The 24236-nt window shown below is 43.1% G+C and overlaps 1 protein-coding gene across 3 annotated transcripts in view; it reads left to right on the forward strand.

Moving 5' to 3' along the window:
* The window catches only part of COL14A1 (collagen type XIV alpha 1 chain), a 197165-nt gene that overhangs the window by 81878 nt on the left and 91051 nt on the right, over window positions 1–24236 (forward strand). For 2 of the 3 annotated variants that reach the window (XM_084747900.1, XM_084747902.1), the window contains exons 15-22: window positions 6222–6348; window positions 8396–8535; window positions 9638–9770; window positions 11052–11111; window positions 12534–12685; window positions 18577–18706; window positions 21107–21229; window positions 23745–23894. In XM_084747900.1, the coding sequence (XP_084604026.1) occupies window positions 6222–6348; window positions 8396–8535; window positions 9638–9770; window positions 11052–11111; window positions 12534–12685; window positions 18577–18706; window positions 21107–21229; window positions 23745–23894 (1015 nt within the window). The remainder of the gene's footprint in view (window positions 1–6221; window positions 6349–8395; window positions 8536–9637; window positions 9771–11051; window positions 11112–12533; window positions 12686–18576; window positions 18707–21106; window positions 21230–23744; window positions 23895–24236) is intronic. The other variant, XM_084747901.1, reaches the window with a different exon arrangement.

Consider the following 24236-nt stretch of genomic DNA (forward strand, 5'->3'; position numbering starts at 1 on the left):
TCTTGTGTAATGGGAAGACAACTAGGGCACATTTTTTAACCTGGACAAATGACGTTCAACCCTTCTCCTCAGCCTTCATAAATCTGAAGAGTAAATCATTTCATTGAGTATGGGGTCATTGGGGAAAATTTGCTTTTTTTTTTTTTTTAAGATAAGGGCTTAGAGCAGTAAATTAGTTAAACTAAAAATCCCTGCATTACAGCTGTTTTGTTATTGCTAGTACTAAGTAAGTTATTCTCCCAGGCAGATAATATACACACAAGGAGCATGGCAATTAAAGTGTACAAGTAGACACAACTGCAGAGAGGCATGCCTTCAGCTATGGTTCTGACATTCCAAGCTAACTTAACCTATATTTTGTACTCCCATTTTTATGTAGAAGGTATTATGTGCGGAAAGAAAGACAATGATTCAAGATCAATCAGCCAATACCAGCGACAGGGACAACAGGGGGGTGGGGGAGGGAAGAACACGGTGAGGGTGTATGGCCACTGAAAATGCCTTCTGTCTCAGCACCTGCTATACAGAGGCGATTTTTTTTGCCAGATTGTGGGACTTCTGGGAAGACACTCATGATTACTATTTATATACATAACTTGTCAAGTTGAAAATGGAAGCATATTGTCTAGAGGCTTCTATGGTCAGCTGGATTGTGGAGATCTAGGACATTCTTGCTGCTGTCCAGAAAGGCCAGAGACCACAGCCCCCAACCCAATAGGATACATTTTGGACAGAATGATAGAATTTTCAGGAATATAGAATCATGTGCAACTTAAGACTGGTCAAGGTAATTGGCCCACTGAGTACTTGAGAATTAAAAACTGCTTTTTAAAAATTTGAAACTATGTTTAATGAAGAAAAGACACAACCTGTTTTAAAGTAAGAGATTTTATTTCTTTTTGGCCAAAGACTTCCAGGTTTTTATTTTATTTTATTTTTTATTTTATGTGCATTGGTGTTTTGACAGCATGAATGTCTGTGTGAGAGAGTCAGATCCCCGGGAACAGGAGTTGCAGACAGTTGTGAGCTGCCATGTGGGTGCTGGGAATTGAACCCAGGTCCTCTGTAAGAGTAATCAGTGCTCTTAACCTCTGAGCCATCTCTTCAGCCTGACTTCCAAGTTTCTTGATTGACATATTATTAGGCTACAAGAAATTGGTGATGAAGCACGCATGCTGCCAACAATCTATACTAGAAAAACCCATTTCTTCTTAGTTCATATTTCTACAAGTACAGAATTTTAAAAAATCATCCTTAACTGACCTATACTGAAAATAATGCATGCTGGGATAGCTTCAAACTGGCTATGGAGCTGAGGATGGCTGTGAACTCTGGTTCTCCTGCCTCCAGTTTCCAAGAGCAGAGATATCAAGTGTGTGTGTGTGTGTGTGTGTGTGTGTGCACGTGCGCGCGCGCGTGCCACCATTGTCAGTTTAATGCCTTTCCTGGGGAATGAACTTAGGGCTTGGTGCAAGCTAAGCATAGTTTCCAGTTGAGCTACACCCCCAGCCCTGGGAGTTCTTAAGAGTGAAGAAGTTTCCAAAATTTGAATCATCAGCTTATAAGCAAAGGAACAAGTTATCGGTTCATAAAGGAAAACAGAAATGCAAGACATATCCAGATGTGCTCGACTGCTTATGTCTTGTTAAGCTTTGTGCTGAGCACTTGGGAGCTGACCTCTCATCAAGGAGCTTCCAGAGCAGTGGATGATGCCGAGCATTAAACAATGTCCGGGACAAACAAAATCTTGGTGAAAAACTTGCCAACACAGTGGAGACTAACTGGTTCAAAAACTCCCAGACATTTGATGCTCTCAAAAATGTACTGAACAAACATCCAAAAGAAGTTACACTAAGTGTGGGAAAGTGACTTCTCTCCCAGAAGCTATGCTTTGCCTAGGAAAATATAATTCTAGGGGTAAGACCAAGAGGCCACCAAATAATGAATGTGAGTTCACCAGGATTGACCTGTGAGCAGGGAGATGTCACAAGTGAGGCCAAGTGTTAGGGATTGATACATGGTGGGTGAGGGGTACATCCAGGGGAGCCTACAGACCCTAGGACAAGGCATACTGAGGAGCTTCAGGGACTGTTTCAGTAGACTTGGCGCTCTAGCTCCTGGTTTTGTTGTTTAAGGAACATGCTGCTCCCAAAGGGGCAGCTTATATTAAGATCATTATCTCAACAGGAGGTCAGTGGCCCTCAACAATGGAGAGCTGTCTAAACAAGCCCAGAGAGGAATAGGGCCTTCAGACTCCAGGGAAGGATTTTTTTTTCATCCCAATTAGTTAGGCCAATGCTCGTTCTTCATAGGGGGAAGAGGTAGAAAGATGCAGAAGATGAGACAGAAATTCTACAGGCATAAGGTGGGAACCTCCCTAAAACTTCACTTAGAGTAAGGTGGCCTTATTTGCTTGTCCCTTAAGCTAGTCTTGGCTAGACTTCCCCCTCCACAACACTGAGTATGACTGAATTTAACTACCTATGTTTGACAGTTATCAGGGCGTTCAGAGAAACATTTCTTTGTCTGGACTGGAGTGCACCTGCAGTGTAGGGTCCTAGACTCCTGGGTACATTGTTAGAAGAGGGGTGTGTGGACAGCTCAAGGCAGGTGGATGTCCAGGTTGCTATTCCCTATGATTGCCTGCCTTAGAGTATGCCATGTCACCCAGACATTCAGGATGAAGGGAAACCAGGGCCTCTAGTTTTCTTTCTTTGGAGGATCATTCCAGGAATTGTGTATGGATGCAAAGCTTATGTTAGAAGAAAGAGAGGAGGCTTGAATGCATGTCTGGCGGCTTTGCGGAAAAGAAGATGATGTCTCCTCTCTGGTCCTAAGACTTGGGTCCTTAACGTAGCACGGCAGCTTTGCTAGAATACTGAGGAAGATTACTGGGTTTATGTTTCATCTGCTGATCTCCAGCACAGAGCCTTCATCCTAACCCCTGTGGCACCTAATGACTATGGAAGATGGTGACAATGATAATGCTTGGTGACCCAACACATCTTGGGCCCCTACAACAAGCCAGGCACTGTTCTGAGTGTTCCACATGGAAAATTCCATGCAATCTTTCTTTATACAACCAAGTGCTAGCAAAGCGTGGGTTGTGCATTGAAGGATAGAAACTGTCCCAGCACTTACTGTGAAAAGATTTCAGAAGTGAAAGAGAATGAAGTCTTGTCATTGAGTTTTATAAAAGCGAACCCAACATTTTTAGACCATGAAATGTCAGTTTCTAGTAGCCATGATTCGATGGCGCAGCCCACATCTCTCACTGCCCAGTAGAGCCATTTCTTCATACTGTCCCTTCCCCCAACTAGGCTGAAGGGATGTATTTAGCTGGACTGTTAATAAAGCTCTTCTCAAATTAGTTGCAAAATGATGACATCACAGCCATGTTATCATTTCTTAAAAGTCTTCTCATATGTCCTAATGTGCTACTAGTAAAATCAGTTTCAAAGCTAATAGTTAAAAATGAATGGCCATGCAGGCCATATAGGCTGGGGGTGGGAAGTAGTGCAGGTGGCAAAGTGCTTGCCTACCATGCAGGAACCTTGGATTCGATGTCATGCACTGCATAAACGAGTCATGATGGCATGTGCCTGTAATCAAAGAGGCAGAAGGATCTGAAGGCAACATTCAGCTATATTATATGCCCACCCCCCCAAAAAAAACCAATACAAGAAAAGTCACTAATAAAAAACGACACATAAAGCTTTTTATTTATTGAGATAAGTCAATCATTTTGGCAGTTATATAAAAGATAGTCTTTTAAGAGGCAAATAAAATGCGTTAGCAAATGAGAAGAGTCCTTTTTAGGCTATATGCCACATATACAACAGATGGTTTTATGCATTTTCCCTTTAGACTCTCAGTGAACCTACCAAATTTGACTTGTTTTTGTGTAGGTTTGATATCCATACAAGATTCCCATTTGTCACAGAGTCAAGCCTTAGAAAGAAAGTTAAGGTGACACTGATCTACCATTTAGAGCTTTATGGCTCAGAACAAATTAGCTACACTCCTTAGCCTGAGGTTCTTCTCTGGGTAGCCATTTTTGTAAGTACTTAGAGTTTTGGGAGGGAAGGCAGGGGAAGGGGCACTAAATCAATAATATATGTTGATTCCCGGACTTAGCTACAACAGTTCAGAACACCAGGAAACAATGCATAGATACCATTTTGGAAGATATATATTGAATTAATATTTTAAATATGCATTTGTGGGTTTTGTGCACTTAAATAATGAAACATATGGTCAAAATACATGTAAGACAATAGGGTTTAGAATCCAAACATCTGGGTCTAAGTCATAGGTCTTAGTTTGTATACTCTTGGGAAAGATCCTTAACTTATTTTTCCATCTTCAAATTGACCATAGAAATTCATGTCCTTGGAGACTTGGCAAGGATTAAGCGATTACTTAACACAAGGGATGCAGACATTTCCCAGGCAATACTAAATACTATGTTTTAAGAACCATCTAGAATATTGCCAATCCCTTGGGAGTGGATATGTTCAGTGACTGTCTCCATGCAACACAGCAGTCCATTGGTGTGCAGTCTGGATGGTCCTGCTTCTCTCTCCCACGTGCTATCAGTGTAGGGGACCTGCATCCCTCCAGGAGCTTGACTGGGTTGGAGCTGCCAAAATGACCTCTCTGCTGCCAGGTATCTTAGTTGGAGGTTGCAAGGCTCCAGCTGGCTGCCTGGCTCTTGCAGATGTCTCAGGGTTCTGGACCTGTACTTGATTCCTCAGAGAAGAATATGATTTTGTAACTGGTTCTTAGTTCAGACATGCCCTTCTCTTAAAAAAAAAGTTTCTGTAGGTCTGCCATCTTAATTTTCATTTACTCAGTTCATTTAATAAAAGTAAAAAGGGAACCAAGTAACAAGCCCATTTCACAATTAGAGTAATGGGAGAGCTGATCCAAGTCTTGCCCTGAGGGGCTCACAGTGAAGGAAGAAGACAGACGGAACGCAAGTAGATCCAGACAGAGAGTAAGGTCAGGTGTGCCAGGAAGGAAACCACAAAAGCAGGGTGAGAGAGCAGGTCTACTGACAAATGTGGAAAGGGAAAGCTTGCCATCGAGGCACTGTTAGCATAGTTGTACTGAGTGAGGAAGCCGACTTCTGAAAGGACTGAGCAGTAGAGTCATGAATTGGTGTGCAAAGACCCTAGGCACAAAAATGTGAGAGAATGATGAAGGCCAGTGAGATTGGAGCCCAAAGAACCATTGGGAGTCCAGGGTATAGACCATAATATACAAGGTCAGGGGGATAGCTTGGCATGTTTGATTTTCATTTGGAGGTCATCTGATAGCTAATGAACAATCAAGGGGAGGGGGGAAGAGCCATGTCCTATTTTGGTAAAGGTCACGTTGGCTATCATGAGCAAACACAGAGGGAGTTATTTACTTTTGCTTCGCCTTAGGCATCAAGGTTAGTTAGTTATTGACAGCATTTAAGATAAGAGGTTGTGTTGTATTGCTTTAAGGTGCCTCCTGATATCGCTTCATGTGGCCTCTAACAAGACAAAGCCTGCTCTCAGGTTATTTCTTCAATTTCCTGGAATACCATGAGGACTAAGGCATCAATGATAAAGCAATGTCCATTCCTTGCCTTCCCTTCAGGGTGATCTGGGTGGGGACTTATGGTCTTGATTCGGCCCTCATCCCCTCTTATTTTGTGCTTTCTTTCTTCATGGCCTTTTATACAATATGTCCTTAGTCCATTTCTTCAGGACTTAATCACACACACACACACACACACACACACACACACACACACACACACCCAATTATGTCTTTCTGTGACCTATAGAAAGGACCATTTGAATGTTTACTGTTTCCTTTGTTGTTACTATTTCTCTTCATGGTTGGCGACCTGTGCAATTATGATCAAGCTTGTCACGGATGACACAGCTATGGAGTTAGTTGGTAGAGCCCAGGCGGCAAAGCCAAAGCCTCTGCTTTTAGTAGACTGATCATTTCATCAGCCTCACAGGTTGTCTACCCTTTCCGTCTGAGATTCTCTCAAGAGCAACAGCTGATAAGCAGTCTAAGTATATCTAGGCTGTGTGCACTTGGACCCTCGCTGGCCTGATGATTCAGTGCTGGGCTTTGCAATAGCGGCAACTGTTCAGTCAGCCAGACAGCAGGTAGAATGACCCCCGTGGTTTGAGAGTACTGGATACAGACTCTGTGGCTGCTCTGTTCTGCAGGTTGAGGTCGACCCCATCACTACATTCCCTCTGAAAGGCTTGACCCCTCTCACGGAGTACTCTATTGCCATTTTCTCTGTCTACGAGGAGGGGCAGTCCTTGCCTCTGGTCGGAGAGTTCACCACAGGTAAGCCGTATTCTGGATTGTACGGGTTTCAGAAGCAACTGCTTAGGGAACCTGTGACAACCTCCTCAACTGAGACTTTGAATCCCTATTAATTTATAAGACATTACTAGCGAACGGACAATTTTAGATAGCTAAGATAGGTGCTGGCTACTTCTTTTCTGTTAAAATAAGGGAAAGAGAGAAAATGCCATCTCACTTTTAAAGGTTAATTTTCCTACACTCTTGCACACGCGGGAAGCACTAACTTGACTCAGTGGGTTAAAAGGGACATAAAGTCAGGAAGAGGATGTAGTGGGGTGTCTAGGTAATGGGTGGGATAAAAATACATTGTGTTCATTTATGAAAAATTCAAACAATAAAAAATTCACAGCCGGGTATGGTGGTGTATGCCTTTAATCCCAGCACTTGAGAGGCAGAGGCAGGTGGATCGCTGTGAGTTCGAGGCCAGCCTGGTTTACAAAGCGAGTCCAGGACAGCCAAGGCTACACAGAGAAACCCTGTCTCAAAAAACCAAAAAAAAAATCACAAAATACCACTTATAGAAAAGTGTACATTGTCGTCTACTTAACCCCTTCCCTGTTTGTTTCTTTTATTTCTTAATATAAACATTTTATACTCTTCTTCCATTCGTGTGTGTATGTGTGTGTGTGTGTGTGTGTATGTGTGTGTGTGTGTGTGTGTGTGTGTGTGTGTGTGTGTATGTGATTTAGGCTGAACTCCAAAATTACTGATATCAGACGGTTTTCTGCCAGTGGAAATGACTTTCTAATACCATTTAACTCAATGTGTTATGACATAGCTGAATTGTAACAGAGCCCAAAACTTAGCATAGCAAGGAATGATTGAAATACAGAAATTAATTAGAAGACGCCGATACAGTAGTTCTGTTGCACTCTGTAGTTTCCCTGTAGACAGGAAACCTTTTTATCTGCCTTGCAGTGGCAGAAATTCTGTTTTCCTTCTGAATGTACTGATCATAATTGGAAACAAATACAGTCATTTCTAAACTGAGGAAGAATGGAAATTAACCAAAACCTTCTTATGGGACACTCTACTAGGATTTCTCTTGGTGCCCTAACAGAGTTTAAAAACCACTGATTTCAAATATAATCAACGAGTTGAGAAACTGTTGCGGGTACATTATGCTTTCCGAGGCAAATCCCCTAAGTGTGTATGCAGTGAGATGGGGGGATGAGTGATAAGTGATATTTCCTCTCTGGTGCCGCCTACACCTCCATGTTACTAAGGAGAAGGTTCTCCTCTAGGGCGTCCCTCACTGCCAAGGAGGGGTTTGATACTAAAATGTAGACAGCTAAAAATGGAGCATTTCTCTAGGCTTTAACAAACCTTTGCTCCAAACACTTGGAATATAATGCCTTTCCATAATAATGGATATGGCATTTTTACTTTAAAACTCTCTTCATGTGTGTGTGTGTGTGTGTACATGCATGCGAGTGTGTACGGAGGCCAGAGAACTATCTTGTGTGTCATTCTGCGGGGCATCGCGCACTTTCTTTGAGGCAGCAGCTCTCTTTGCCCTGCGGCTCACCAATTAAGTTAGACCAGCTGACCAGCAAGCTCCAGGATCCTCCCGCTCTCTGCCTGTAGCAATCACCAGCCACCGCGCACAGCACTTTCACGTGCGCTCCGGGGTTGGGTAGGGGGATGAACTCAGGTCCTTGTGTTTTTGAGAGAAGCACTTTATGACTGACTTACCTTTTCAAGCTCCATTTTTATTTTTCATACTTTGTGAAAATGGCCCAAAATAAACAATTTAAGAGTTCTGGAGTTACTGGAAATTTTTTTTTTTCTTAGGGAGCGTTATTTCTGTGGTTTCCCTAATTTATGCTGTTGGAAGGTGCTGGAAACAGACATGAAAGCCACATTGGATGTGGCTGGTCCACCCCCTCCTCCATTCCCCCCTTCCAAGACTTTCCAAAGCCAAGCTCTCCCTCAGCCCTTCCCATCTTACAGCCTCCTGGGAACTGGTTGAGGTTGGTTTCTTGCCTTCTCATCTCTTAAATTAAGTCTCCTCCATGGCTCACAGAGGAAGTTCCCGCCCAGCAATACTTGGAAATTGATGAGGTGAAGACAGACAGTTTTCGAGTGACCTGGCATCCGATCTCGGCTGAGGAAGGGCAGCACAAGCTGATGTGGATCCCGGTCTATGGCGGGAAGACCCAGGAGGTAAGTTGACTGAAACGGCGCAAAAACTGATCCCGAACATGTTCCCTGGAAGTGAAGGTTTACTACCACACCCAGGCCAGTCTTTGTTTTAAAATGGACTTGAGAACCGCGAAAGTAACATCTTTTACTTTTGTTTTTCGAGACAGGGTTTCGCCGTGTAGCCCTGGCTGACCTGAAACTCTCTCTGTATACCAGGCTGGCCTCGAACTCAGGGATCTGTCTCTGCTGGGATTAAAGGGAGTGAGCCAACTCTGCCCAGCTAGAAGTAGCACCCTGCAGGGCACAGCATTTGACATTTCATACGCATTAAATAATACTGTAGTTGAAAGATTGAGCATGTTACCCGGGCTTTAGCTTATATATCTCAGATCCCTTGACCCTCACTAATAATATCTAATAAAACTTTACAATGCAACATTTACAATGTTAATAGTATATTTGCTGAGAGAAAGGAAAGCTATAAGGGCTATAGTTTGAGTTAAAAAATGATTTCAGCCTTTCTTTTCACTGTTTTATTCAGTTAGTTCTTGCTTACGCACAGATTTTCTTTTGTGTTTTTCTCTTCACTTTAATTTCCTTTTTCTTTTAAAAAATTATTTCTTTTATTTTTGAAATTATAGAGTAATTACATATTTCCCCCTACTTTTCCTCCACTACACACCCTCCCATATGCCCCATCTTGCTCTCTTTCAAATTCACGGCCTCTTTTTTCATGAATTGTTTTTACTTACCTATGCATATATGCACACATACTGTGCCTAAGGCTCAGGTACCATTGCTGGAGAGGGTGCAGAAAGATCTGGAGAACCTGCTTGAGCAGAGCAGGGAGTTTGTGGTGAGACTGTGCCTCCTATAGATGTTAGAAGCCACACCCATAGAGCCTCACCAGCGTGGCTGCCCAGCTGTGAGCTAAACAAGGAAGACAACGGAAGACAAGCCAAAGTGGACAGGCCTAAGGCCATGAGGCCTCAAGCATACAGTCTGAGAGAAATAGTCTTCCCCATCGAAGAACACACCAATTTGTCAACTCCAGACCCCCCCCATCCCCTCCCTCCACCGACTTTAAAATAACCCTAATTACTAAGGAACAAATGCTTTCTAGGTTGCCCTAAAAGAAGAGCAGGACTCCTATGTTGTTGAAGGCCTGGATCCTGGAACTGAGTACGAAGTCTCACTGTTAGCTGTGCTCGATGACGGAAGTGAGAGTGAGGTGGTGACTGCTGTTGGGACCACACGTAAGTCCAGCTTTGGGCCACGTTGAGCATTCGTGTCCACCATCCACACTGCTGGCCTGTCTTCCTCCATCAGGCCTCAGCTTTTCTTTGACTCCCCAGAGTTTGTCTTATGCCTCAAAGGCAATGTTATTCATGTGTGAAGCATCATAATTTCTCAGACTGTCATCACAGTGAAGGCTTTGAACATTAATGTTTTGTTCCATAATTTCATTCTCCGGCGTTTGAATACAGTATTTGGCATATCTTAATTGTACCATAACCACTCACCAAATGGAGAGATAGGTGAATAGGGGGATAGATGGATATAATCATAAATGATCCAATTAGAAAACAAGGCAGATATCAACATAGCCAAGAATTTCTGGAAGTTTCCAAGTTGGTCTTGGTTACAAGAACGTTTTGCAAAATTTACTCACTGATTGATATTCTCTTCTTGTTTCTTTTTGAAATCATATATCAACTAACCCTTATTTTAAAAAATGAGGCATTAACTATATATATTAAATTCCCTTAAACGGCATTCAGAAGATTTATTGGAAGATGCTTATGTTGTAAACTGAAGAGAGCATGGTCCTACACAGGGGAATGCAAGTGAGCCCTGGCAGATGCCCCAGAGCTAGAATCCATCAACCTTCTCAGTTGTACCAAACTGGGACGGAGACGCTGGACCTAGTACCCTGTGTCTTCAGTTGGTGGGGAAATACTGTCCATTAAAGAGGCTGTGACTTCAGAGGAGGCAATTCCCAAAGCTAGGAGACATTGGCAGCCCGTATTTGATGACATGCTAGATGGGTGTATTGATCTGCTAGTGATGTCAGCACGATGCACAGCCACTCCATTCCAGCATCCACCCATGATAGATTCAGGCCACGGTGCACTGCCTGCCTGAACACATTGCCCTCTTGGGTGGTCTTTTCTGGGTAAACCTTTTTTTATATACAACTTGGTCTGCAATTTAATTCTCTTTAATTATCATTGTTACGTCGCCATTTAAAATATAATTGTGAGGTCTCATAATTTTGTAGATGTAATTCAAATGCTTATCTCAAGTCTCTGATGAGACACTAATGTCTTTCCAGTTCACCTTCCTTATCCGCTGAAACAGCATTAGATGGCTGCCTTACATCTCACATTTTCTTCCTTGCAAGTCGCAGTCATGTTTGTTGTTGGAGGAAGGAAAGATAATATCAGTGCAGTTTCCTTCAGAAGTTATACAATAGTTTGTACAGATGTGTAGAATATTGTCTTTACATAATTTGTAAGTAATGAATTTTCTTGCAGTTGATGATGTGTGGACTGAAGCACCCACAGCTGTAGAACCTACCAGCTCTGTGAGTTCAGGTGAGGACACACAGGGGCCTGCTTATCCCTAATAAGTTTGATTTAAACAGAAGTTATATTTCCTACTTTTTATTGGTTTTTGTTATTAATTAGAAAAGAGATGTTTTTTCCCCCCTCATTTTCTTGAAAACAGTTCACATGTCACCAACCTTTGAACTTCACCTCTTCTCTCCCACCGAGAACCACTCGCTCTCTCAGTCCACAATCATTAAAGCTCTCTCCCTTTCTTACTTTCATCTTGGATTCCCATTCACCATTCTGAGGCTGTTACCATGGCAACACTTGCAGAGATCTTTGTTTCAACTCCTCCTGTTGCTGTTGCTCTCTGTGGAGAATTACCTATTCACACCACTTTTGCTCATTTCTATCGGGACCCGAGACTTTGCTTACGTAGTGTTATTCCCTCACCGGTCTTTCCCCCTTCTCATCTCAGCTCTTCTCTCTTCATCAGTTCACCTCCCCAGCAGCTGTCTGAGTTAAATAAGTAACGTACAGCCTTATCTCCCTGTCTAAAGCACTTCTCTACTTCTTCAGTACCCGTTCACCCACGCACTCGTTTATTTATCCTTCAGCTAATCTTTATTTGGACCCTAAGCTTTCTTTCCTGGAACATACAAGTTCTATCTTGGTAGTTCCTGTTTTCTGTCTTGGCACCAGACTGAGTTGGTTCCAGGCTTCTGGAACTCTGCCTTGAGTGGAGAGTTTCCCACAATCCCCCTTGTCATGCAGTGTAGCGTAGTTAGGCCAGTTAAGCCTCCTACGCTGCTCTGTGTCATGCGTGTGGCAAAGATCTACACACCATGACTTTTATGGCCGGTTTAGTGAGTGTCCTTATGAGGGAAGGAGTGAGGAGAGGGGCAGTGGACAATGGGGGTGGATGGAAGGAGGGAAGTCGGTGTAGGAATTTAAAAAATGGAACATATGAGGAAAGAGATACCTTGGCAGATGAAAATGAATGTTCCAGTGGGCACAGGTGAGGAACTTTGGGCAAATATCCTAGCAAAGATAAAGTATGTGGGAAAAGATAACTATTGTGGCCTGAAAAGATAAAGACTGCCTGAGATGGGGAACTGTTCTTGAGTGAGTAGTGTTAAGACAGGCAGGCGCGGGGGGCAGGTAGGTGGATGTGTGCTGCTGGATGCTGCATTGCACACGGAGAGTGGTGATGCATGGTACCCTACCCCCATTTTTCCTAAGGGGACACTAGCATGAGGTTCCTCAGGACTGTGCTCCCTTTTGAGTTTTAGTTCAGTGGCTTTCCTTCAGTTCTCCATCAGGCCTGAACATGAAGCTCCTGCTCCCCAAGGGTGTCCCTCCTTGGGCTACACTGAATGATGCCTCGTGCTGCTCCACAGACAGCACCTGTGTCTCATCTTGGGATATGATGCCTACGTCTTTAATATGTGGTTGTATTTATTCCAGTTCTCCAGACAGGAATCAGAAACCTGGTTGTAGATGATGAAACTGCCACTAGCCTGCGGGTCACATGGGACATTTCTGACAGCAATGTGGAGCAGTTTAGGGTGACCTACCTGACAGCTCAAGGGGACCCTATGGAAGAAGTGGTAGGAACGGTCTGTATAACTGGGGCTGACCAGGAACCCCACAGTCTTTGTCGGTGGAGCTACTGTGGCTGTCTCCAGAGATGAGCAGAAGCTGTCCTGCTCATCGCTTGATGACTCCACGTCTGCAAAACTAATATTCTCGCTCAATCCAAGCTTCACTGTTGGTTTCATCATGTTCTTTCTAACTCTAAAACCTGCTCCACACAGTTTGCTTCAAGCTAATCAAGCCTCGGCACTCTTTTTCTAGTGTTTGTTGCCTTTGCTGCCTGGTCCATCTGTTAACCTAAATAGGGTTCTAATAGGCCATTAGGTCAGGTGTGGTGGCACGTGTCTATAGTTCCTAGGGAGGTTGATGCAAGTGGACCACCAAACATAGGAGTTGGAGACCAGCTGGCAACACAGCTAGTCCCATCTATTTAAAAAAAAAAAAACAAGGCAAATCAAGACAAGACAGAGGACTATTACACACCTGTATTTGTATACATGTATGTAGGTTTGTATGTAAAATTCCAAGGCATGCATTAAACATTTTTGCTCTTGGGAGTCTACCACAAAGCTTTTAAGCAAAGCACATGAAAGCGGTCTAACAGACATATTTTTCACTGAAATCAACTCACTTTAAGCATATCCATAACTGTTTCTCATTTATTCTTAATCATTGGCATCTTTTCTTAAGACCTTGTGATGTGTTTTCTTTAAGCTGTTTTATGTGTATTTCTATGTGGCAAACCTGGCACACTCTTAATTATGGCCATATTTTCTTAATTTATATAATATTGTCCCCATTTGGAATTAGTTCTTATGCACGAGTCCAGAAAAAAGAGGGAGCTCCAATTTCTAGGCAGAAGCTGTTTGACTTCTTATAGCACATGCTGTAGTTATTACTATTACTATTTAACACTCTAGGGAGGGTTAAAATTCATCATTGTTCAGGAATAATATTGCCCCATCCGCTTCCCCTTTTTTCTTTTTTTTTTCTAGATGAGACATGGTTTCTCTGTGTAGCTTTGGCTGCCCTGGACTCGCTTTGTAGACCAGGCTGGCCTTAAATTCACAGTAATCCACCTGCCTCTCCTTCCCGAGTGCTGGGATTACAGATGTGTGCCACTGGGCCCAGCCGCCCCAATCCCTTTTAACTTATGAAGACTTTGGTGAAGAAAGTTGTTTGAGCCTAACATTATTTCCAGGTGATGAAAGAAACATCTGAGGGCACAGTGATTGGCTCCAAGGCTTTGCACACAGTGACTAGCCGGCAGCCTCATGCCTTTGATCTGGGAATATTTCTGGAAAGTTAATGGATACTCTAATGATTCAGATTGCATTGTAATTTAACACTGACAATAACTACATTCCAAATGATTCATGCGTGGCAACTTAAAAAAATTATACTTAGGTGTGCCAATTAAAAATGTACTTTGGGCATCTTATTTTCCATATTATTATGCCATATTATAACTTGGTTCCTAAAAATAAAAACCTGTAGAGTTTTCCCAGCATGAGAAACTTTCCCTTTTGTTCTCAAGAAGAACATTTAGCTTCTTGGTGCTAATTCCTGCTGATTTGGAAAAAGTAGCAATTTAATCTCACCCGTGCGTCTGTAAGCTGTGCCCGGTGAAACAGTAACAATATTTTACTTTGAGTGACTTCTGGGTTGTATTCCCTTCAAGAGTTTCTTTTATTTAGCACTTTTTATATTTGAAACACATGAACACCTAAATGAAGGGAAAGCCATCAAAAGTCTTGGTCTGCCCAGCTAAACAAAGCTTTAAAGAAAAATGAAAAATACTGATAAGTTTACTGTGCAGCATAGTGTTTGTTTTCCACCACATAAAAGAAAGCCTAGTGGGAGTCTAAAATTCCAAGCTCCTATAGTGAATTCTAATTAAATTAGATTTGTGCGTGTAACTTACAGGCACTTTATTAATTGAAAGACTGGCCTGAGGATTGAGAATTTATCCATGTGTCTTATCAAATGCTATTGTTGTATAAATGCAATGGTGTGTTATCTTAGTTCTTCAGCTAGTTAAATAATTGTGTGTGTGTGTGTGTGTGTGTGTGTGTGAGAGAGAGAGAGAGAGAGAGAGAGAGAGAGAGAGAGAGAGAGAGAGAGAGAGAGAGAGCGAGAGAGAGAGAGAGAGAGCGAGAGAGAGAGCGAGAGAGAGAGCGAGAGAGAGAGAGAGAGAGAGAGAGAGAGAGAGAGAGAGAGAGAGAGAGAGAGAGAGAGAGAGAGAGCGAGAGAGAGAGCGAGAGAGAGAGCGAGAGAGAGAGCGAGAGAGAGAGCGAGAGAGAGAGAGAGAGAGAGAGAGAGAGAGAGAGAGAGAGAGAGAGAGAGAGAGAGCACATGCGCATCATTCTCTTGTGGTGGCCAGAGACTGACTTCTGGAATCTTCCCCTATCATTCACCTCAGTTTTAAAGGCAGAGTCTCTCATTGAATCTGCTGCTTGACATTTTACTACATTTGACAGCAAACAAGCAAGCATCCGGGATCTGCCAGTCTTCACCTACCTGGTGCTTATAGGTTATAGGCATATGCTGCCATGCCCAGATTTTTGTTTGTTGTGGGGATTTGAAGTCAGGTCCTCATGACTGGGCCATGGGTGCTTTTACTCACTGAGATGTCTTCCCAATCTGCATTATTAGTGAGACAGAAAGTAGGACGCATCTGAGTTTAGAATACGGACAGTGAGATGCAGGCCAATGAGAAAGCCAAAAGGCCTTGAAATCGTGTGGACCAAATGACATCTTAAAATAAGGATGTCTTGGCTGAAGAGATAGTTTAGTTAATAAGATGCTTGCCTTTCAAGCATGAGGAATGAGTTATATTTCCCAAACCATGTTCAAAAAGAATAACCCCGGGGGTGGTGATTACTCGTGTAGTTACAGCGCTGGAGGGGCAGAGGTAGGTGGAACTTTACGCTTGCTGGCTAGTTATCCTAAACTAGTCATTAAGTATCAGGCCAATGAGAGACCCTGTCTCAGAAACAAAAACATGGATATGCCTGAGGAATGATGCTTAGGATTGTCCATGGGCTAACACACACACACACACACACACACACACACACACACACACACACACACACACACGATGCTTGCCTAAGGAAAGATGGATGGCTACGACATACTGTGAAAGCAAAGAAGAGAATGTGTCCTGATAATAGACACATTTTTCTCTTACCATCGTTCCAAGTTTTCTTTCACTGATTGTGTCTGCGCGGGCAAAGGATGAGACAGTGCGAAGGCTGGAGAACTGAATACTCACATAGCATTGTCAGCCAAAAGGAAAGAAGAACTAAATGTACCAGTTAGTGTATGTGAATCATTTCTGTACTTTTAGGCATAATCAAATCTACAAACTTCAAAGAAAAACATTGAACTCTAACATATGAAAGTGACAGTCACTATTTCATGTGAGGTGACAGTTGCCAGTGAGCTCAGTTTTGCTGTCAGAGCAGGGGTGTCTCCCTCTTACTTGTAAAGGGCTGCTTGGCATCCCAACACCCTATGGCCTGTGTGTCCTTGTTAGCCACAGACCGAATTCTGGCTGGTGAGCATTGTCTCAAGTGGGGTGACTTAGTGTGTGTCTTAGTCTCTGACAGGGTGAGTCCCATAGTAACATTAAGGCTGGAAACCTTGACAGCCATTTGACATTGCTGCAGCGACTCAAGAGGGCAGTCACTTGTCTACCAGTTTAGCTTTATTGTGTTTGATAAAAGTATTGGAAGACAGTGGATCGGAATTAAAGCAATGCCACCAACACTGCCCTGAATTATCCTTCATCATTGTATGAAAACCATGGCTTAAAAATGCCATTTTGCAAGAGCGGACACAGCAAAGTGCATGGGCTCTAGTTCCTTCTGCAGGTCACAGCTTGCTGTACGTGGTCCAGACAGCTGGGATAGAGCCAGACAGAAAAGTTACGTGTCTGAAAAAATTCAAAACGCGAAGCTCCCTAGTGGCGTTTTCATCCCATTTAATCATTAACATCTTTCATAGACTTGCCTTAAAAATAAAAGGCACCATCTGCTATGACTGGAACATTTGTTTTAAAGTAGGCGCTTCTATTAATATACATATTTTTATTCTCCTTCACTTAAACAGAGGCCAAACAATGAAATTTGCATACCCCAGAGGGAATTTCCATTTTACTCTCAGTGAAAAAATAAATAAATAAAAGGTTTCTTCCTCATACTTGTGTGGTATAAACCCCACAGGTTAAAGCAAGGCCCAGATCGGATCTCTGAGGTTTCACTATGGCCCCTGTCCTGGGCCGTGTGGGTCTGTTTCCACATCTATAAAGTGAGTGTGATATCTCTACCTAAAAAGGTCACAACGATGATGGAGCGACTTCCTGGATTCAGATTCTAGTAGCACCTGGCACAAACCAGTTGGTGTTTAATGAGGGCTGTTGCTATAAATTCTAGCAACTACTTTCTGGCATGCAGTGGGAGCCCTCTGGAGCGGTCACGCTGCTTTACATTATTCCACAGGCTAAATTTGATCGACAACAAGGCCATATGCTTCTCGGTGTGAGACCTGAACTTATTTAACGAGCATCTACATGGGTGGTTTGCTAGACAGCATGGAATGAAAGCCTGGGCTTTGCTCCAGCATTCTGTTGGAGAAAGACACCCCTAAGGAAGCTACCCTGATGGAGCAATACAAGCCAGGGCATCCACAGCTGCCTTGCGGCTCCTTCATGCCAGGGTTGGCTAACTCACTCTAGATTAAAACAGAGCTGCTGTTTGTATAACTGCCTTCCCATGATCCCACACCATGCAACCTGGATAACCCAGCATCCCTGCGCATGATGAGCAGCACTATGCTTGCCTAATGCAAACTTCCTTTATCATATACAAGACTATGACACGTTGAAGCCTAGCTACATCATAACAATAGCTGCTTCTGGGTTCACCAAAAGGTTTTCTGGGACTTATCCCATGATGGATGGGTTCCTTCCTTCTGTCAGAAGGAGAAAGCATGGCCTCAGTCTGCTGGCATCTCACCCAGTCCTGGAATGGAAAAACCTTTCCAGCTGCCCTGGTCTTGTGACTCATTTAAGACCCTTTGGGTCAGTTCCTACATGCTCACATTTTTTTCCAGTGATTATTAAGTTCCCAACAGCCCAGAGAAGTGCCAGCATTTAACTGCTGGAGCACAGGCACAGTATTTTGTAGTGAACATGTGGTCCAGAGTAGTCTCTTAGAAACACCAGCATTGTACTGTGTGCCATGTGGCACATTGCACACCAACTGATACAGGATCTCCCCTGTCTCTGGATTTCTTTTTCTGGCAGCTTTAGCTACAGAAGACTAGAGGGTCCAGATGGAGGAAGGCATCTCCTTTCAGATCTAGGAAAGCTGCAGCAGTCTTTGAGTGTTGCTGTTAAATATGTTTCAACTCAAAAAAGCTTGGCGCATGGTGCTTGCCTCTGTTGCTCTTGGCTGGCATCCATCCTTCTTTCTAATCTGAAAGAATAAAATGTTGGGGTCAGGTTATCACTGAGGAAGGAAACTAGGGGAGGCTGGATTTTTCAAGATGATGCTTGAGTCATTGAGGAACAGATAAGCAGCAGTCTGGGTTGGAGAATGAACACTTTAACCACAAACACCTGCTGGCTGGGCAGATGGCCATTCTGTCTTCTCCATGGACGCTGTGAAGACATTGCGAGGAGATAGTCTGTGGAGTGAATCCTTCTCTGTTAGTGCTTATAAAGTAAAGGTTCTGTGAGGGACATGACAGGAAGAGATGCTTTTGCATGTGTGCCCTTTACTTTCTCACCATTTGCAAAGCCTAGCTCACTTCTGATGCTTCCGAAGTGTGTATAGTGGTGTGTCTCTCAGAGGTCAGTGGGAATAGGAGGTCCTACCAGGTCACTGTGCTTTGCCTTTCTGTTCAGATTATGGTGCCTGGTGTACAGAACAATATCCTTCTGAAGACCCTTATTCCAGACACCGAATACAAAGTCACGGTGACCCCCATCTACACTGTCGGAGAAGGCGCCAGCGTCTCTGCCCCTGGGAAAACTTGTAAGTGAATCTTTGTTTCCTTGGACACTAGTTGATGCATCACCCATGATGGCTAAAGTATTGTGCAACAAAAGGGCAAAAGATTAGGGGCCAGAGAATCTGTCAGAATCCTGGCTCCACACCCATAAGCAGAGGAATTTGGGTAAGCTGTCGAGCATCGGTGGGCTCCACTTCTCTTTTCTCTGAAAGCTGAGACACACAACATAACTGATCTTTTGGCTTCCCCTTGTGACTCATCATAATTCCTGGGAGTATGTCAAGGTGGAGTCGTTAGGACCTTGACCATTCTCCCCATCTCGTCTGACCATGACATTCTAAGTCTCTCCGTTCTTCCTCTTTGTCTGTTTTTCTTTTTGTAGGCTTAGTTTGATTTTTTAAAAAATAAGCACATAGCAAATATGGTTCCTTTTCATTACAGCATTGTGTTTAACACATGTGTAGGCTCACGTAATCATCACCACTAAAGTAGAAAACAGAAAGCAATGATCTCTCTCCCTGAATATGTCCTCTGCTGGTAATACCTTCTGTAGTACTGTCTTGCTCACATACCTGCCCTCTGGCAACCTCTGTTGCTTCATTAGCCAGCCTTTTGTGGCTGTAACACACTAACTGAGGCAATCAGCTGCAAAGAGGGAAGGTTCGACCTACAGCTTGTCCTACCTGCAGAGCATTATGGGACCAGAGCTTAGCATAATTGTCATCAGAGAGACTCCATCCAGCAACTGATAGGTGCTGATGCAGAGTCCCTGAGGCAAACGTTAGGCAGAACTCAGGGAGCCCTGTAAGGGAGGGGAAGGAAGATCAGACATGCCAGAGGGGTCAGGAACACCATAGGGACAAGGCTTACAGAATCAACTGGCTCATGGGGGGGCTCAGAGATCAGGGAGCCTGTAGGGATCTGACTGAGGTCCTCTGCATATATGATATGGCTGAGTAGCTTGGGGTTCCTGTGGGATTCCTAAGAGTGGGAATGGGTGGGGTTATCTCCTACTCTTTTGCCTCCTTGTGGGATCCTGTTCCTCCTACTGGGCAGCCTCTTCCAGCCTTGATATGACGGTATATACCCAGTCTTATTGTAGCTTGTTATGTCATATTTCACTGATGTCCCTGGGAAGTTTGGTCTTGTCTGAGGGAAGGCAGAGGGGTGTGGACCTATGGTGGAGTGGGGGAGAGGAAGAGGGGGAGAGAGACTGGGGAGAAGGGAGGGAGGGGAAACTGTAGTCTAGATAGAATATATGGGAGAATAATTAAAAAAAAACAGAATTAAAGGTTTATTTTTTCCCATGGCTTCAGAAATTCTAATTCTTGGGAGTCCACCTACACACTTCACTTTTTTATGCCAGCCTCTGACACGTGTGGCCCCGAGGAGGCATCCTAAAACACTTAAGATGCAGTGGCCAGAGTTAAATGAGGAGTGAGCACACCTAACTTAACTTTTATCTGCCTTTTTTTTTTTTTGCTATAAATGCTTATTCTGACATAAGCAACATCCTACAATTTAGTGGCCTCAAATGGTGACTATACTTATTATATTCTCTGACAAAGTGGGCCAGGAAATTAGGGCTTGGTAGGAAATTCTTGTGCACCACATAAAGTGATATATATTATCATTACCTACTGGTATTCACATTGTGGCTACATGGTCTGAAAGGTCCAAGACAATTTTGCTCCATGTCCGACATCTTGGTGAGGACAACTACAAGGTCCACCTGAATTTCTCCACTCACCTCAGAGGCTCTGCAGGAGGAAGGTTTCCAAGGAGTCCCACACTGCTACATAGTCTATGGCTGACATAGTCAGAGAAGCCACTGGACTCAAATAAGCTGATGGCTGCCAGCTCTAAATGAGCATTTTAACCCATCATAATTGTCAGATACTTAAATGGGATCGAGTGCACAGAGAGCAGTGCCAGTGATTCAGTTTTGGACTTTACTCTTGTACGTGGGTTCTCACCCAAGTTGATATACAGAAGGAAGCAGGAATTCCTCAGACTCTCACCACCGTGGCTAATCACTAGTCACATTGTGTGAGTAGCACCCTCAACATGGACAGACACGTGCATTTTTGATGTATGTGGAGCACATTGGTGCAAAGATAGAGGTTTTTAATAAGGGTCATTCAATTTTATTTTTGGTTATAGTTAATTGGAAAGAGAACCGCCATACTTTGAATGAATCCTGGATTTCAGATAAAACTAATTGATCACAAGAACAAATTTTTCACATTTGAAGTTTTAAGAAAGCACTCCCAGATCCACATTGTGAACTTTATTGCATTTTCACTTGCAAGTGTGTTTAACTCTGTAGGGAAATAACTTAGATTTGCTTGGCAACAAGAGAAGGTCACTAAGAGAGACACTAGACTTTCTTACCTCACACTTTCCCTCTTCTGTCCGCACAGTGCCGTCCTCTGGTCCTCAAAACTTAAGGGTCTCAGAAGAATGGTACAACCGGTTGCGCATTACATGGGACCCGCCATCTGCCCCTGTGAAGGGCTATAGGATTGTCTACAAACCTGTGAGTGGTAAGTTCCTCTCAGAACCATGAGTAGAAATTTTAAAACATTAACTATATTTAAGAAATGTTAGTGTGCGTGTGTGTGTGTGTGCATGCATGCTCACGCACACGCACACACGCGTACGTACTGGCAAGTATGTGCACGTGCACGTGCACGTGCTTTCCTTTGTCAGAACTTGCAAGTGGAGGTTAGAGGATTACTTGGAGGAACCAGTTCTTTTCTTCCATCAAGTGGATTCCAGGTGTCAAACTCAAGTGGCCAGGCTTGGCAAAAATCTGTGACGCTATCTCATTGGCACCAAGTATATTTTAAGATCACTTTGAGCACTGTTTCTATCAGTGTTTGGTTTTATATATGAAACAACTAAGAATTGCTTTTTGTCTTTTTTGAGAAGGTTTTTTTTTTTTTTTAGTATGTTCCTTTTTTGGGGGTGGACACTATTAAAAGGATGAAATGATGACGTCATGTAGAAAGCTGGATAGCGTACCAAATGAAGGAAATAGATGATCTATTAAGTGTGCATTTGTCTGCCCTCATCTCCCCCTAGACAGGGAACAAGTCTAAGGAAGCCTGGAGTCCCCAGGAATAGGAGCATTCATAACTCAATGCATGCACAAGCACTGGACACTGAAAATCTGTACTTTTCAGTTTTTCTTCTTTTTTTTTTTTTTAATTGGATAAGTTGACTAATTCCATTGACAACCTCTGTTTTTTTTTTCCCCTCTTCATTTTAAAAAGTATATTATGGGGTAAAACTCTTCAAAACTACTTCATAGGAAACTCACTTCTCCCTCCAGATCATTGTATACCTTAAGTGCCTTTCTTCTCCGGCAGTATTTTATATATATATATCAACATACCTTGATTATATCTACACCCAACTCCTTCTTCCCACTCCCTTTGGGCCCCTCAATGTGTGTTCTGTACTTCATTATATTTTAAAGGCAGATGAACAGTTCAAACTGGGAGTGCTTTTTCCTTAGGTAAAGGGATGTGAAAGGGACCCTAGGAAGCTGTACCCGTTATAGATCTTCCTCTCTAACCTTAACAGGCCTATGGGATTTTAACCAAGGAATATGTATTATAAATATCTTATCACTTTTCCAGACCTGACCTTTAGAACTCTGGCTGCTTAGCAGACGGAGCTCTTCTAATTACTCTTAATTTGGCAGAAAAAAAAATGAGTTAAAAGGCATTTTAGGGGTAATGAATAATTGCTTTTCTTTTCCCTCAAAAACTTCAGTGATCTCAGTCTGCCTTGTGAGGCAATGATTTTGTCCTGATTTCACTCTTCATTCTTATTCTTCTGCTAATTACCCAGATGCTATTGCCATCAATTCCACGTGACCACAGTAGCCCCGCTTCCAATTTCTCCAGAGAAATAGCTTTATGAGCCATGAAAATAAAATAGCGGGCATAGATAGTGGCCTGTTCTGAACTCACTCCTTCAGACTCACCATCCATTTTTATTTTATTTTATTTTTTGCCTCTTTGCTGAAGGTCTAAGTTGTATTCTCATTTGTAGATACCTTTTTATTAACATGTACTGGATCCTGTGGAAAATGCGTATCATAGTTTCTGAGCACAAAAGGCTTTCTTGTATTACACTGGTGACTTTCAATAGACATGGTTTGCCCTTGGTAGAGGTAGGTGTGACCATCACACCTTGGGGTATGTTTAATAGATACTGGTAACCATTGTTCAATTCAGTCCTTTCCTGCCTAAGGATAACTATCCTTCTGTGTTTAGGATGCCAATAGTATTGTCAACAGGTTTTCCCGGAGAGGCAGCTTATATGTGATCATTTGTGGTGGACTTTTGTAGCCTAGGCAAACAGCTTCTTCTTACAACACCTGCATCTAAAACCACATACATGTGCTGTTAGAAGGGGGTTCTGGAGGAAACTGATGTATGTTAAGAAATTATCACTAAGCCGAAGCTCTTAAAGAGTAGACACACAAAAGAAAAGACAGCAGGAAAAAAATTAGAACAGAACTCAACACAGAAAGTTTTTGACACTTAAGACTCCAGTGGATTGAATTCAGTCAAAGATGTAAAGGGCTCAAAACCCAGCTGAGCTAAGGCCATGGCTCAGGGGTCAATGGAACTACAGTGGCAGCATCTACCCAGATCTTCCTGTGACAAGGAGTGATGGTCTATTGTATAGGATATTGCTTTCTGTCCTTGACATGTTCTGGAGACCAAGCAGTTATCTAAATAGATACAGGTGGAATTATCTCTTCAATAGGCAAGTGCTGACCGCTTCTTAAAATACAGAAGTCAGAATAAGGTGATGGGTGTATAGTGAGGCACACCAAGTTTTGTCTAAGCACAAGGGACAAAACACTACTGGAGAAAGGACCAAGATGTAGGTTTTAGAGACAGATGAGACTAGATTTTAGCCTCACTCTAGCTGTTTGCCTGCTGGGTGACCTTAGGCAATGGTCAAGAGTTAGTTGAGTATGGTTTTCTCCATGAATACGTGCATGCCGTGACTGTAGTCTGTATCTGTCTCTTTTAGTTCCTGGTCAAACTCTGGAAACATTCGTGGGTGCCGACATTAACACCATCGTTATCACAAATCTCCTCAGTGGAACGGACTACAACGTGAAGATATTTGCTTCCCAGGCCACAGGCTTCAGCGACGCTCTGACTGGCCTCGTGCAAACACGTAAGCCTGATTGATGTCTGCTTGCTTCTCCCTGTGACTTGTCTCGCAACCCCATTTTCAGTGAGACCATTGGCTTTTCTTCCCTCCTCATTACCATTTCTGGATGGCATTTTGTGGAAAGAGAGGTGAGGTAGTTTCTCAGGGCTGTCAAAAGTCCTAGTTGGCAGGCAGATGCAAGCAGCTGCTTTTCCAATTGGCTTGATGGTTGCAGATGGGATTTCCCTCTGGAAAGTCTATTGGCACTTTTCAAATTAGGTGAATTTTTCCAAACAGTCTATAGTCTGACATGGCCAATGCCAGTCAAAGCTGGGCCAAGGAGAAGCATGCCTTTTCTCAAAGTAT

Source organism: Acomys minous, assembly GCF_964271855.1.
Source record: "Acomys minous genome assembly, chromosome: 12".
Taxonomy (NCBI): Eukaryota; Metazoa; Chordata; class Mammalia; order Rodentia; family Muridae; genus Acomys; species Acomys minous.